Raw genomic sequence first — 15,305 nt, 5'->3', positions numbered from 1 at the left:
AATATGGTTTAAACTGATTTGCTGCAAGCTAAACCTGCACTGGTGTGGAGAGATTATCAGAATGATTTCCTAACAGTGCTTCTCTTTCCAGACACATCTTCCAGAGCTGGACACACTTGCGTCTGAGAGAGCCAGGTCCTTTATAAGTTGGCTCAAAGACAGCAGACCATTGAGTCCAGTCCTTCATGTGGTGAAGTAAGTGCGTCTACAACTTCTCCTGAGCTGACTGAGTGGGATTTCCTCTTCTTTCCTTCTTTCTTATCTTCATGTATATTGTCAAGGTGATGTACAGGGGTTGCAGTTACATACCGAAGGTGATGAGGACATTTATTACAGAACATTGTTACTTCCTCCCTTGTTTTCTTCCACTTTCCCTTCCCTCAACTCCCCCCAATACAGTGCATCTTGATCAGTCAGTCACTCCTTCCAGCATCCTTCCATCCCTCCCACCAGCCCCCTTCCCTCACTTTTCTTAATTATATAGGCTGTATATTGAATTCTTGACTTCAGTCTTTCCCCCCTTCTTTTCTTCATTTCTCTACCTCTCTCCCCTTAACCCTACCCTACTCCTTTTTTTCTTTTTGTCAATTGTGGGACTTGAACTCTGGGCCTGGGCACTGTCCTTGAGCTCTTCAGCTCAAGGCTAGTGCTCTACCACTTTGAGCCACAGTGCCACTTCCAGTTTTCTGTTTGTTAATTGGAGATAAAAGTGTCACAGATTTTTCTACTTGGGCCTACTTTGAACTGAGATCCTCAGCTCTCAGCCTCCTTTATCTCTTTGGGCCTGCTTTACTTACCAATTTTTTCTAGGTCTTTCTATTTCTTTGCAAATGATATGTTTCTTTCTAGTAGATAAGTAAAATTCCATTATGTATATACCCCACATTCTCTTGATCCATTCGTCCAGCATGGGGCACTTGGCTGACTCCATACCTTGGTTGTGGAGAAAATATTGCAGTGGATGTGATTGTCAGAGCTGGATTTCTTGTCTTCAAAGCAGACATTAACCGACCCCAGAGTATAACATCCTCGGGATAGAACATTGTGCCCTGCTCAGCAAGCCCTGTGGGGTTTTGTGAGGCTCCCGTGTCTTACCCATCTGACCCATCATGAATCTCTCTTCCCTTTGCTCTCTTTCAGAGATGAGAGCCCTGGCAAAGCGGAATTTTTTCAACACTTAATTGAGGACCGGGCAGAAGCTGCATTCTCTTACTATGAATTTTTGCTTCATGTTCAGCAGCAGATTTGTAAGTGAAATAGAATGAAACTGAACAAGAAGACACAGATGCATAGCCTCGGCGAAGCCTGGTCTTCCAGAGGAGCACGTGGTGGGTTGGGAAAGAGGTTTTCCCTGTTACTCAGCAGTGCCCTGCTCTTCTGCCTGAGGTGCGACAGGGGAGGGGAAGGGAGGAGGCTTGGCCTACGTTAACGGAGGTGATGATGCCGTTTCACTAAGTATGTTTCAGTTGGTTTCTACACATTTCCAGTAGTGCAGTTGGCAGATTCATGTAGCTGTGTGGAATGACATGTCATAATGTAACATTAGATCATTTTTCTCCTTAATATAACATTTCTGGACTTGAACTCTGTCAAGAGATGCCAAAAGGCAGTGGTACTGTGTTACTCGTTTATATGAATTACTTTTTAACAAGGAATGATTCATATTCATTAAATGAATTGAACATTTTCTCTGTAAAGACAATAGAATTTCAGTACATGAACTATAGAATATATACATATATATATATAATGTACATAAGCGTTCCATTTGTAAAGAAAATGTAAAAAATGTAACTACAGAATATGAATTGCTTAAGCTGTGCTACATTGTTGGATGACAACTCTTTTTGTCGCAGTTAGAGATTGAGGTTGACTAATGCATATTATGAATTGAGTCCACAAAAGAAACACAAAACTCTTTGTAATTCTGTTAAATCTTTTATGTGGATTTATTTATGATCAGCCTACTAATTAAAAATATTTTGCTTGACAATTGTTTGGTGTTTTTTGTTTATGTTTTGGTTGGAAGTTTTGTGGTTGAGATTTGATGGTCTTTTTACATATGGACTCTACCATGAAGTTCCTTCTTGGAGGAAATACAGTAGTTTCAGCTAGGAATCTGAACACCCATCAGTTTCATTGTCTTTCTGTTGTAGTCTAGAGACAAATGATGTTGTTTTCAAAACATATATAATTACTAAATATAATCTTAAACTGTATTACTCATTTATATTTAGCATTTTCCTGTATGCTTATAATAGGAAAACCCTAATAACATACTTGACTATTCTTTTATTGTTTTAGATTTGAAAATTACATAATGAATTTTGATAGTATTTTTGTTCAAATCTCATTCACGAATAGCTTATTTATAATTAAAAACCACTGGACATAATAATACTTTTAGTTGTAGAATACAGTTTTATTTTATACACCGTCAAAGTCCCTGTTGATGACTTTTGAAGAAAAGTTGTTAGTTGGTGTTGCTAATTCTTGCTGGTTTTATGCTTTTGTGGATCTCTTTTCTTTTAGATAAAAATAAAAGAACTCTCACATTCCGTTATGCAAATGAGAGGTTACATGACTTACCCTAAATGACATTACTTACTAATTAGTGACAGAGCTGGTGATAAAAGGCAAATGTTCTCCCACCCACTCCCGCCCCCCACCCCCAGGACTGAGCTTCGTCCTTCTAAGAAGAATGGTACTGACGGAGCATCTGGAGAAGCTGCAACTCAACACTGACATTTGATAGTGGGAAAGACAAAAATGTATCTTTTGGCAACCATACAATAAATATTTATAAGCAGATAATGCTTGCCAGATACTTTTCCCAGGCATACACTTTGTTTTTTAAGGTAGCCTGAGTAGAGGCACTGGGGACTAGATAGATGTGCCTTTGGGTTGCTGTTTCTGCTGAAAGATGCTGTAGACTCTCAGCAGAGCAGTGGGTAAGAGTGAACTGTCCCCTCCAAGAATAAGGTGCCCAGTTGACCAGTGCTGGTCAGTGCGGTGGCCTGGCAGCAGTGTGGGCCATCTGGGGTTGTGAGTCATAGTCGCCAAGGGAAGCCAGCTGTCTTTCCCCTAAGCATGTTCAGTGCTTGGTGGAAACAAGTTAACAAGGGGGAAGGGGCTCAGATGGGTAATGAAAGTCAGTGGGCTGGAGATGAGACTGCACTTAGTGGTAGAGTGTTTGCCTAGCATGCATGAAGCCCTGGGTTCGATTCCTCAGTACCACATACACCTATAAGGCTGGAAGTGGTGCTATGGCTCAAGTGATGGAGCACTAGTCTTGAGCACAGAGAGGCTCAGGGATAGATCCCAGGCCCCGGGACTGGCAAAAGTCAGTGAGCTGAGGAATATGGTGGTTCCTTTGAGGCCAAAGAGCTGTTAGGAGGAACCGCAGGAAGAATGAACAGGAGAGCTTGCATTTAAAATTTGGGGAGTTAGATATTGCTGGTGACATGGAATATATCTCTTGCATGGGCAGTTCAGATATCTAAGAGGAGAGGAGGTCAGAGTGTAAACTCAGATTAATATGGCTCCTCTGTTTGTTTATTAAGTTTGCCCCCAAAAATGACAAGAGTAGAGATGGAGATGTGAGGGTTATTAAAAAAAAAAATGGCAGTGGCAGCAGGTACAACATGGCTTGATAGCCTGAGTTGGAGGACCAAAAGCAGACTAGAATGAAGAATCTGGATTCCTATAAATGAGGAATGGAGGGTTGCCCTTGGGATGTGGAATCAAACCCAGCCATTCCCTAGAAGGTTGTCCAGGGACACAAAGCCCTCAGAAGTCACTCTGCTTGCAGTGTGTTAAGGTTGAAGTCAATTACCTGGGCAGAGGCATGATGAGACTGCTTGATAGGAATAGTGGGGTTGATTGACAGAGGCATGATGGGATACAGGTAAGCTGTCTTCACTGCCTCCTCCAAGGCATTTGCTTTGTGAGATGACATGTTGCTGAGAGCAAAAGCAGGTTTTCAGGAGCCCCAGTGCAGTTGGGTAAAACTCATTAAAGACTGGTTCTTAGTGTTGGTGTTGAGGATAGGAAAAGATTTTCCCAGGACAACTTTTTATAGCTATATCCATCACTTTCTAAATCTGATAATGACTACTTGAGAAGGGGCTTGACCAGAAATATATACTGTTGGATCTTAGGAAAGTATGGATACATACATCAATGGAAATATGTGTGTCACATTCTAGTTAATGGCTCTGTGCACATGACTCTATTGTGGTCAGGACATGCACAGATTAGGAAAAGTGTTAGGCTAATGAAACCAAGAGCCCTTCTTTCAGAATAGCTTCACACTAATACATGTAATGACCTAGAAAGAAAGCCAGATGCTAGTGACTCACGCCTAGAATCTTAGCTACTCCAGGAGGCTGAGATCTGAGGATCATGGTTTAAAGCCAGCTCGGATACAAAGTCCCTGAGACTTATCTCCAATTAACCACCAGAAAACTGGAAGTGGTGCTGTGGCTCAAAAGTGGTAGAGCTCTAGCCTTGAGCTGAAGAGCTCAGCGACAGCACCCAGGCCCAGAGTTCAAGCCTCATGACAGACCAAAAAAGGTCTTTTAAAAAGACCTAGAAAGAGATGAAAACTCACAACAAAGTTGGAAATAACCTAGCAGACACGACACATCCCTGTTCTCACCATGTCATGTCCTCATCCATCTCAGGACTGCCAGTCAGGCATCACAGAGGCCACCTTCAGTCCTGGACTGGTGATGTGAGCCCAAGATATCTCTTTCCACACACTTCCGAGCATTGTCACAGATTTTTTTCTTTTTTTAAGTCTCACTATATAGTCAGTGCCGGCCCAGGACCCATGGTGGTCCTGCCTCTGTCTTTGAGTACTGTCCATTTTAATAAAGGACAGTGTATTATTTCTTTCATGGATTTGCTTTTTAGTCCTTTGTTTAAAAAGTTGTTGCTATATCCAAAATCATGTTTACTTTCTTTTTTTTAACTTTATTTTATTGTTGGGGTAATGTATAAGAGGTTAACATTGTCAGGTAGTAGGTGCATTACTTCTCACACATTGATACCCCTTCCCATGTTTTTGTCCCTGTTTCTCTCCCCCACCCCTCCAAATCATCTTGTTTTTCCTCTTTCCCTTCCCTATTTCAAATAACATGTTTATTTTCTTCTCTAACGAGTTCATTAACAAGTTCATATTTAGTGCAATCAAGGATGAAGTGCTTTATTATATCTTGTAAATATATTTACTTATAGATTTATTTTCTCAGAAACTTCTGCTACAACAGAATCCTAGCTTCTCAGGTTCAAAGCCAGCCTGGGCAGAAAAATCCATGAGACTCTGGTCTCCAGTTAACCACCAGAAAAGCCAGAAGTGGTACTGTGGCTAAAGTAGTGTAGTAAGCTAGCCTTGAGCAAAAAGAACTCTGAGACAGCCTCCAGGCCCAGCGTTCAAGTCAGGACTGATACATGCAAAGTAGGGAAATGAAAGTATAAGCATAATGCACAATTTATATTTTGGCTTTTATAAGATTGCTCATTACAAATACACATAAACAATAATTTGGCATCTTTTGAAAGCAGTTCCATTGCTTTTACTTTTTCACCATTACATTATAATGGTTGAAGTTTCCTTATGAAAATTCCCTTTACAAATGCACCTTGAAATAGCGTATTACATTAAGTAAAATAGTCACTTTCCTTTAAAGCAGTAACAACAAAAAAGGCGTACTAAACATATATTCCTGAGGAGTTTTGGTTTTCTTTTTGGGTGCTGAACTCAGGGTCTAGGTGCTATTCCTAAGGTTTTTTGCTCAAGGCTAGTGCTATACCACTTTAGCCTCTTCTGGCTTTTTGTTGATTAATTGGCAATAATGAACTTTTCTGTGTGGGCAGGCTTTGAACCTTGATCCTCAGACCTCAAACTTCTGAGTAGGTAGGATTACAGGCATGAACCACCATGCCTTGCTGACACAGTCTGACACAGTCATGACACAGTCATGAGCTGCATAGAACTGGTACCTGACCCGGTGGGATATGGTTTATACTGTAATACAGTCTCTGGTCCTATGCTTTTAACTACAATACTAAGTTAGAACCGGACACTACTGGTGATTCCACGCCTGTTATCTTAGCTACTCAGGAGGCTGAGATCGAAAATTGTGATTTAAAGCCAGTCTGGGCAGACAAATCCTAACCAGCAAAAAAAAAAAAAAGTGAGACTGGAGACATGGCACAGTAGTAAAATGTCAGCCATGGTTGAAAAAGCCCAGTGAAAATTCAAGGCCCTCATACTGGGACAAAGCAAAAAACTCACTAAGTTGGCCTATTTATTAGTATATGAAAAAAAAAACTGTTTTGAATCGCAAAACATATATCTCTCTTCCCAAACTAAATGTAGCTCCAATTCAGTTTACTCTGGATAGTTCCTTGAGTATGACCAAAGACAGCTGTTGGCCAGCTGAGGTGTGGACATGCGTGACAGAAGAGGCTGGAAAGATATAATAGTGGGTTTAGCTATTCAAATGAAGGTATCTTTTTAGAAATAGTATGGACAAAAAAAAACAGTGAACACACACACACACACACACACACACACACACACACACGTCCCTGTGCTTTGAGAGAGCTTTGGCAAGTGAACAACCCTGAAGCTTCTGAGTGAATTCATTGTGCTGGTTCCTAGCGGCTCTTGCCCACTCAGAACCTTCATCTTCGTCATTTTGATTTGTGCTGTGTCTACCTCTCCAGGTAGATTATGCATGCCAGGGCCAGTGTTGGCCTTTACTAGTTTTGGGATGCCTAGCACAGTACCTACTTTAAAGATTCAGTGAAGAATAATTCAAGTATGCCTGTGGGAAGGAAGAGATGTGACAAAAACTTAAAACATGTGACCGGAAGTTATGGACTAGAAGGCAGAAAAACAATACACAGAGATGGGAAGTTTTTGTGCCAAGTCTACAGGGTAAGGACTAGAGAGACCTGAGATTACGAGCTACTTAAGAGGTTGCGATCTGAGGATCTTGGTTTGAAGCCAGCCAGAGCAGCAAAGCTGCTGAGTTCAAGCCCAAAGACCAACCCCAATAAAAGTGTCCACTGTTAGTGTATGAATGTGTAACACCTCAGCTGTGCATAACACTCAGAGGGGCTCAGCAATTTGCTAGCCTTGTCCTGGTGGCAGATTCTAAACTGGAAAGTACATCTTCTCCCAAGAAAACTTTTTTTTTTTTTTAAGCACTAGTTAATGACTCAAGTAAAGTCATTTATTTTCCCAGAGGAACTTTCTGTCCTCAACGACACTAACTGCCCTAGGGTGGGGGGAGTGGGGATTCTATTTTCAAAAGCCTAGTGTTGCTTAACTCAATTAGTTTTGAATGGTTCCTGCCAGGGATTTGTCCTCAGGCGGTGCTCTAAACTCTGAAAAGGGATGGGATTGAGTCTAGCAGCCGTCTAGTGGGGGGAAAATGTGTAAATCTCCATCTGCCTCCAGAAATTAGGGTTGAGAGACCCCTGAGGGCTGTGGAGAGGGGAAAGACAAAAAGAGGTTAGCACAATTAGAGGGTTAACAGAGCTCAAGTAACAGTCTTATTTGTTCAGGCTTGACTTTATCTTCCTAACCCCAGGCAGAGATGTTATCTATAGTCCCAGAAAGGGCGGCTGAGAGCTGCTGGAGGCATTATTTAGGAAAGGAAGAGCTAATGTCTTGGGGTTTTGTGTTTCCTGGTGTTCCGAGGTAGACGTTTTAGTATCCTAGACGTTTGCAGGGTTAGAGTATTTGTTTTTCTTCCTTTTCAATTCATGATTATTACCGGGAGGGGCGGCCACCTGTATGGTTTGACAGCTTTGAGTCCTCCACTCTAGCTCTGGTAGGTCTAGCCAATGAAAACACAGGCTGGCTGCCCACTACAGCTGTGGAGTAGAATGTATTTTTTTTTCTTTTTTAATCAATGCTACAGCAGGGGTGTACAGCCTGCCTGCTCCTCCGGATGGGGACGCCCCGAAACTGTTTTTCTCTCTTTTTTTTTGCCCAGACCTTCCTGATCTCTGCCTTCTTAGTTGCCTTTTTTTTTTTTTTGTCGGAGGGGGAAAATCCCGGTCCGGGCCCCGCCCTCCCGCCCACGCCGCGGCCGCCGGCTCCGAACCGCCCTTCGCAGACTGCAGCCCAGGCGGGAGGACGAGCTCGGGCCGCTGCGGGCCGAGGATGCTCCCGAGGCGGCTGTGGCGCGGGCTCCCGCGGCGGCCGCCGGCCCCCCGAACCCCCCACCTCGCGCCGCCGCGGACGTCCCGGGTAAGCGCGGGCGGGCGCGGGGCCCTTCCCGGGGCCGGCGGATGCCAAGTTTGCGCCAGGCAACTTTGGCGGGAGCGGCCTGGAGGCCAACAGGTGGGGAGGGGGAGGCGGGGCGCGGGGACCCCACGACCTCCCCGGGATCGAGGCTCGGGATGGTGACCTAGCCACCCCGCAAACCTCCGGTGTGTGGTGTGGGGAGGGGCGGGGGGAGCTGTGTGCCACCGACCGGACAGACGGAGCGACAGACAGACGGAGCGACAGACAGACAGAGCGAGCTGAGCTAATTCGGGCCAGATGTTACTCAAAAAACAAAACGGGGACATGGGGCGTGCGGTTTCGATTTTCTTCCTGTCCCCACTCCCATCTAGTTTCAGATTCGTTCCAGATGGTGATGGTGAGAGGCGAAGGCCCAGGAAAAGAATTTTAAAAAGTAGCAATGAGATTTTCAGGTCGTTTTTCTCCCTGGGTTTTTTTTGGGGGGGGGCGGGGGAGAGGAAAAAGAGTGTGTGTGTGTGTGTCTGTCTGTCTGTCTGTCTGTCTGTCTGTCTGTCTGTCTGTCTGTCTGTCTGTGTCTGCCTCCCAGCGTCTCAGGGCATCAGAAGACTTGGATAGATGCAGGAAATGAAAGTTTTCGGTCCATTGAAAAGGGAAGAAAAAGAAAAAGAAAAAAAAAAGTTCCCCTTGAAAGCAAGCCAGGGAAGAACCGTCATTGTGTTAAGAAACTGCACCAAACTCCTTAAAATGTCAAATGGTAGACTCTAAAGAAATTGCAGACGATGTCTTTTAAGATTGCGCTCTTTTTTCGTTTTGTTTTGTTTTTTGGGGGGGATGTAATAGTTGAGCTCAGGACCTCATGATGGCCGGACATAGACATGGTGCTCTACCATTTTGCTTGCCTTATTTTGGGGGGATTGGGTCTTCAGGTGGACTAGCGTGGTTGGTAATCATCTAGGTATCTCCTTTGTAACCGAGGTGACAGACAGTTGCACTGCACCAGCTTTATGTCATTGAGATACAGTCTTGCTTTTTGCCTGGCACCTGGAGTCTCCTGATTTCTACCCCTCGAATTTCTAGGATTATAGACATCTGGCCTCGGCCACACTTAGCTTCAAACCCACATCCTTCTGCCTCAGCTCTCAGAAGCACTGAGGATTACGAGTGGGCAGTACCTGGCTCAAATGATTGTACTCTATTAAGCCTATTTAACAATGTTAGGGTGCTGGGATGGAACCAGGGGGCCCACAAACTAGGCAGGTACTCTCCCACTAAGCTGTATTCCTAGTCCTTTAATGTTTCAGATAGCACGTAATAGATCCCAGCAATGGCTGATTCTGGCTCCATTATTTCTACCACCTGACACTAGGATGTGCCCCAACAAGAACATAAAGGAAGAGAAAATGACACCGTTGAGCTTGTTAGGCCTACGCACAGGGGAACCATGCTTCATGCTTTAGCTGTAATTAATTATGCCCTTAAGCCTTATTTCTGAACGTTTTTAATTTGCAGACTTGGGCCACCTGTCCAAGACAATTTACTGGACTTCAAAAGTAGAAATGTTAACATGTTTTCCCTCGCTGAGAAAGCTCCCCCCCAAAAAAACAAATCTAAGCTCATGTTTATCTTGTGTGTAGCTTTCTTTAAAATCTGACAGTAAAGAAATTGATAGAACTTTCCTGGCCCCTTAGGAGGTTTACCTAAAGCAGTTTATTTAGTGAACCATTTTCTGCAAATCAGATTACCTTTGCTATATTGGTTTTTTTTTTTTAATACTATGGTACCCAGGGCTTCATGCATGCTAGGCAAGCACTCTATTAAGCCACATTCTCAGCCCTTTTCTAAGTATGCTCCCCCCCCCAAAAAAAATTGAAAAAACCCTAAAGGCTACGGAGTCAGCTTGGGGTGGAGAGACAGAGGGACAAAGATATGGTTTCCAACTTCATGGCTCCTAAAATCCCAGCCTGCAAGGACTTGCCATGACTAAGCATCTCAAGCCTTTCCCGACTGTAATTGTTATCTTCAGAAATTGAGTATGCCTTACTGGGAATGTTTAATAACTTCGTGAAATCTAGGGTTCCCATCCTTTTTAGGAGGGAGATAATTGTCAGTGCCTCAGGAGCAGCGGAGTAAACAGCTCAGTTTGTTGATATGGATATGTGTGGTGGTTTTGAAAAGAGCGCATTTAGAGGAGGTGAGTGTCTTGTGTTACCGTTGGTGGAAACACGTTGGCGGGGTGGTTGTCAGGGTAATCTGTGGTTCCTGCTGGCATGTGTGCCAGTGTGTCAGACTGGAGCGATTACAGCCTCTGGTGAAGTCTCTGGAAACGGAAAGCTCTTGCCTCGCTGTACCTAAAAATTCCCTGAAAGGATTTCATGCTCCCAAGACATATTTAAATCCTTCCTCCCCAGGAGCTACATTTAATTTAAATAGGGGTATGTGTGTGTTTTCATGTGGGAACTCCAACCTTTTGTTTTGGGTGTATCATTCTATTCTAAATGAGTTGTTTGGTGTTTGGTTTGTGTTGGTGTGTGTGTGTGTGTGTGTGTGTGTGTACATTTGGCACAGCATTTTGTCTTGCTGTGTAGCTCTGAGTTGTCCTGAACTTCTCTAAGCTCATCTTCTTTAGTTCTGGGATTTCAGGCATATACTGCATGCCTGGCTTCCAGATGGAAAGATGGGATGTTTGAAGAGGAGACTTGAAAAAGGTGTTAATGGAAAAACTGCTCTTTCTCCAGGCTGACAATACTAGGACCATAAACCTGGGAAAATGGTTGCAGAAAATATCTTGCAAACATAGCTTTGGCTTTCTAAGCCTTTGCGAGAGGGTCCCTGTGACATTTTAGAGCTCACTAACTCACTTCTGCAGGTCTTCTGGAGAACAATTTTGTTAATTCATAGAAACAATTTTTCACTTTCCTGGGGGTGGAGGAGGTTCAAAGAAACTCAGCAGTAGCCTTTCATTGCTTTCTTCCTGAGAGCAAGGTAAGCCAGATGAGCTGCCTTGACTCAGAACCATGTACTGATGCATCCACTTTCATTCCTAGCCATTCTGGGCAGCCCTCAGTCCAGGTGGCTGAGCTCAGGTCACTTATAATGCCAACTCAGTTTTCACCCTTGACTATTACTGTTTCCAAGGTTTCTGATGCAGCAGGCTCCTTCCATTCCTCACCCCTTTTACCCTGACACTGAGTTAACAGTGGCCTCCACCTCTTTGCCAGCCTACTTTTGATGAGGTCCAGGCAGACAGAAAAATGAGTCCCAGGATGCATGCCACTGTGAAATCAGTGATGTCACTGTCCTGTTCTTTGACTTCTTGCCCTGCTTCTAAGAACTATGCGATCAGAAGTATTTTTCACCATCTCTTGATCACCTCTGCCTGTGCACAGTTGATCTATCGTCATTGCATGTCAGGTGGAGGAATGAAGGAATACAAGAAAAAGAATGGAGAGCTGGGAGTTTGGCCTAGTGGTAGAGTGCTTGGCTAGCATGCATGAAAACCCAGGTCCAATTCCTCAGTACCACATACGTAGAAAAAGCGGAAAGTGGTCTTGGGGCTCAAGTGGTGGAGCTCTTAACATTGAGAAAGCACACGAACAATGCTCAGGCCCAGGACTGGAGAAAAAGAAAAAAAGAAAAAGAATGGACTGTTGTGTGCAGCTCCTTACAGGTCTCAGCTTCTGAGTTTCCTCAGCTCCACTTCGTCTAAGATGAGTAGAGGGAAAATTTGACACATTCTCATGTACTTTGTGTGATAAGAGCCTTGAAGAATTGATTTCTTTTTTTTTTTTTTTTGCCAGTCCTGAGCTTGAGCTCAGGGCCTGAGCACTGTCCTTGGGCTTTCTCAAGGTTAGAGCTCTGCCACTTGAGCCTCAGCACCACTTCCGGCTTTTTTCTATGTATGTGGTACCCAGGAATCGAACCCGGGCCTTTGTGCATGCTAGGCCTTTGTGCATGCTAGGCAAGCACTTTAACCACTAGGCCAAACTCCCGGCCCAGAATTGATTTCTTAAAAAGTTAACCAGTGTAATCTTTAGACACATTTTTAAATTATTATAAGCCAGTAAATGTCCTAAATTGTATTTGGGTTAGCAGTTTGGTTTCAGTCAAGCTTATCTGTCAGGACTTTTTAAAAAACATAATTTGTGTAACTTAGCAAACCAAAATCTAAAAGGAAAGCCTAGTAGATAAACATTTTTCCTGGCTGTTTTTGAAGTGTAAGGTGTGGTTAGGCATTGTTTTATTTTCTCCATAGACAAGGAATCTTCTTCCTTAATGGGATTCTGAATATTAGATCATATTTGTTATAAACTTATAAAGTGCTGCTTTGTGCTTGCCAAAAGTTAATCAGTGTTACTTCAGTAAGCTTAATCATTAAAACTTAATGATTAACTTTAGATAATAATTTAAAGCATTACTTTAAAAATCCATTATAAAAATACCATTATCTGGAGGCCGGTGGCTCATGTTTGTAATTGTAGCTACTTGAGAGGCCATCAATAAGGAGGATCACAGAGTGAGGCCCATTTTCAACCCATAATTAGGCACAGTGCTATGTTCCTGTCATCCTGAGCTATATGGGAGGCTGAGATTCGGAGGAGTCCCGTCCTAGGCCTGGATGAGAAAGTCCATCAGGGGAAGTTAGACATGGTGGCATGCATCTTGGATCCCAGTGCATGAAAGCCGGAAGTAGGTGGCCTGTGTGGGGCATAGGCAGGAAGTGTGAGCTCATTCTAAACATACCCAGGGAGAAACAGGACTGGCAGTGTAACTCAGCCACAGATTGCCGGCCTAGCATGTGTGAGACCTCGAGCTCAAACCTCAGGACACACATTTGTATTGCCCATATGTCTCTTGGTTTTAGAATGGCTTTTCCTTTTTACCTAAGCAAAAAGAAATCCTAGGAGAAAATAGATGCTGGAGTTGATGGACCTTGTGATGGCAGAAGGTCCTGGCACAAGCAGTTTGATAGTGCCTTTGCAGTCGAGTCGTGCTACTGGCAACAAGCATGTGTGGTTGCAGTATTGCCAGTCCAAGGCCTCCAGTCCAGCCCTTGCCAGTTAATTGAAGATGGGGTCTTGTGGACTTTCTGCCTGGACTAGCTTCACAGTATTCCAGGTCTTAGGCTCTGAAATAGCTAGGAATGCAGGTATGAGAAACCACCACCTGGCCTGTGATAGCAAATGTTTCTTTTCTGAATTCTAGGATTTCCTGTCTCCTCCGCCTCCTTCTGCCTGACTTGAGGATTGAACTCAGGATCTGGGAGGTTTCCTTTAGCTTTCTTTTTTTTTTTTTTTTTTTGGCTCAAGTCTAGAGCTCTACTACTTGAGCCACAGCTCCTCTTTTTTTGGTGCTTAATTGGCAATAAGAGTCTCAGACTTTCCTGCCTAAAACTGGTTTTCAGATATTAACAGCCAAGGTATAGCCATTAGTGTCCATCCAGGAATAGCTTTTTTTTTTTTTTTGCCAGTCCTGGGCTTGAACTCAGGGCCTGAGCACTGTCCTTGGACTTTCTCAAGGCTAGAGCTCTACCACTTGAGCCTCAGCACCACTCCGGCTTTTTTCTATGTATGTGGTACTGAGGAATTGAACCCAGGCCTTTGTGCATGCTAGGCAAGCACTCTACCACTAGGCCAAACTCCTGGCCCCATGGCATAGCTCTTTTTAAATGAACTAGTAGCCAGTCTTCCATCTTACTTGTGGGAACCTGATACACAAGCCTTTAGCCCTGATAAACTCTTTGCTAAGGCCTCAGAGTGTAGACACAGCTTGCAGCTTGCGCTCTACCACACCTTCAGTCCCACATTTTGCTGCTTAACTGGATCTGGTCTCACAGGCTGGCCTTGAGCTTTCATCTTCCAGGGCTTTGCCTCCTAGGTTGTCGCTGATTCCAGATTTATTCATTTATTTATTTTTAATTAAAGAATTTATTAACATTGATTTTTTACAACATATTTCAAGTGACATATTTAACAAACAAGTATTCAAGAAGGGAAGATTCCAGATTTTTAATGTTTTGTTTTTTTTCTTGCCTGAGGAACGGTTCTGAAGTGAGTTTTAAAAGTCAGGCAGTGAGGTGCCGGGAGTTTGGCCTAGTGGTAGAGTGCTTGCCTAGCATGCATGAAGACCTGAGTTCGATTCCTCACTACCACATATATAGAAAAGCCAGAACTGGTGCTGTGGCTCAAGTGATAGAGCGCTAGCCTCGAGAGAAAGAGGCCCAGGGACAGCACTCAGGCCCTGAGTTCAAGCCCCAGGATCAGAAAATAAACTAAACTAAAATGAAAGAGCCAGGCAGTGGCTCTGCTCCATATCATTAACAAACTTTTCTGGCCTGTTCCTCTGTCTACCAGGTGCAGCTTCCAAATCAGAAGAACAGAGTATTTGTAGTTTTGCAGGGCATTGTGGGCTAGGCCTAGAGGGGTTTTGTTACCAAGCTCATATTCCATTGAATAGTTTATCGCATGTGGCACATGACTGCTGTTAGCTGCCAGAGGACTGGGAGCTGCAGGAGCCTTGTTTCTGAAAAACAAAACAAAACAAAACAAAAAACTTGAAGGCTCAGGAGAGATTTTGGTGGACACCTAGCTAGGCGTGCCTCTGACCTCTCAGCTAGAAGCATGGTAGTTTTGTTTAGGGGAATCACTGAAAAAAGTTACTCTGCAGTGGGTATTTACAGAGCAACTTTATTTCTTCCTGATAATTGTGGGAAGGAAAGGTAGAATTTCAGGTTGGTAATTTAGGCTGGAACAGGAACACCTTGTTGGGTTCATTAAAAGCTGCCCTCCAGGCTGAAACTTAATAAAAAAAGGGAGCAGAGTCCCTGGGACTCTCTAGGAGGAAAGCATTCTAATGGCTCTGTGAGGATCTGAGGCCAGGATTCAAGTTTGTGCAGTAATACCTGCTCAGAAAAGAAAGCTGGGGAAAGATGCTGACGATGTGGTTTTAGGAAAAGACTTGTGAGCTGTAGATAAATGAGCCCTAGTGTAAGTTAACAGAAATATGCCTAGAATATAAAGTTAATGGTGTTTTATAGGTT

At 43.6% G+C, this 15,305-nt stretch overlaps 2 protein-coding genes across 6 annotated transcripts in view; both read left to right on the top strand.

The window, feature by feature from the left end:
• The window catches only part of Sec24b (SEC24 homolog B, COPII component), a 67,610-nt gene extending 65,502 nt beyond the window's left edge, over positions 1-2,108 (top strand). For 3 of the 5 annotated variants that reach the window (XM_090356698.1, XM_090356696.1, XM_090356700.1), the window contains 2 exons: positions 92-195; positions 1,141-2,107. In XM_090356698.1, the coding sequence (XP_090212824.1) occupies positions 92-195; positions 1,141-1,255 (219 nt within the window). In that variant the 3' untranslated portion in view covers positions 1,256-2,107. Of the gene's footprint in view, positions 1-91; positions 196-1,140 lie in introns of all 5 variants that reach the window. The other 2 variants (XM_090356699.1, XM_090356697.1) reach the window with 1 other exon arrangement.
• Positions 2,109-3,090: 982 nt separating this feature from the next.
• Mcub (mitochondrial calcium uniporter dominant negative subunit beta) overlaps positions 3,091-15,305 on the top strand; it is a 35,815-nt gene continuing 23,600 nt past the window's right edge. The window contains exons 1-2 of the mRNA XM_090356540.1: positions 3,091-3,142; positions 8,067-8,272. Of these exons, the coding sequence (XP_090212666.1) occupies positions 3,091-3,142; positions 8,067-8,272 (258 nt within the window). The remainder of the gene's footprint in view (positions 3,143-8,066; positions 8,273-15,305) is intronic.

The sequence above is a fragment of the Megascapheus bottae genome, chromosome 23, assembly GCF_031878675.1.
Source record: "Megascapheus bottae isolate mThoBot1 chromosome 23, mThoBot2.hap1, whole genome shotgun sequence".
Lineage (NCBI taxonomy): Eukaryota > Metazoa > Chordata > Mammalia > Rodentia > Geomyidae > Megascapheus > Megascapheus bottae.
This window is presented reverse-complemented; position numbering and strand designations above follow the sequence as displayed.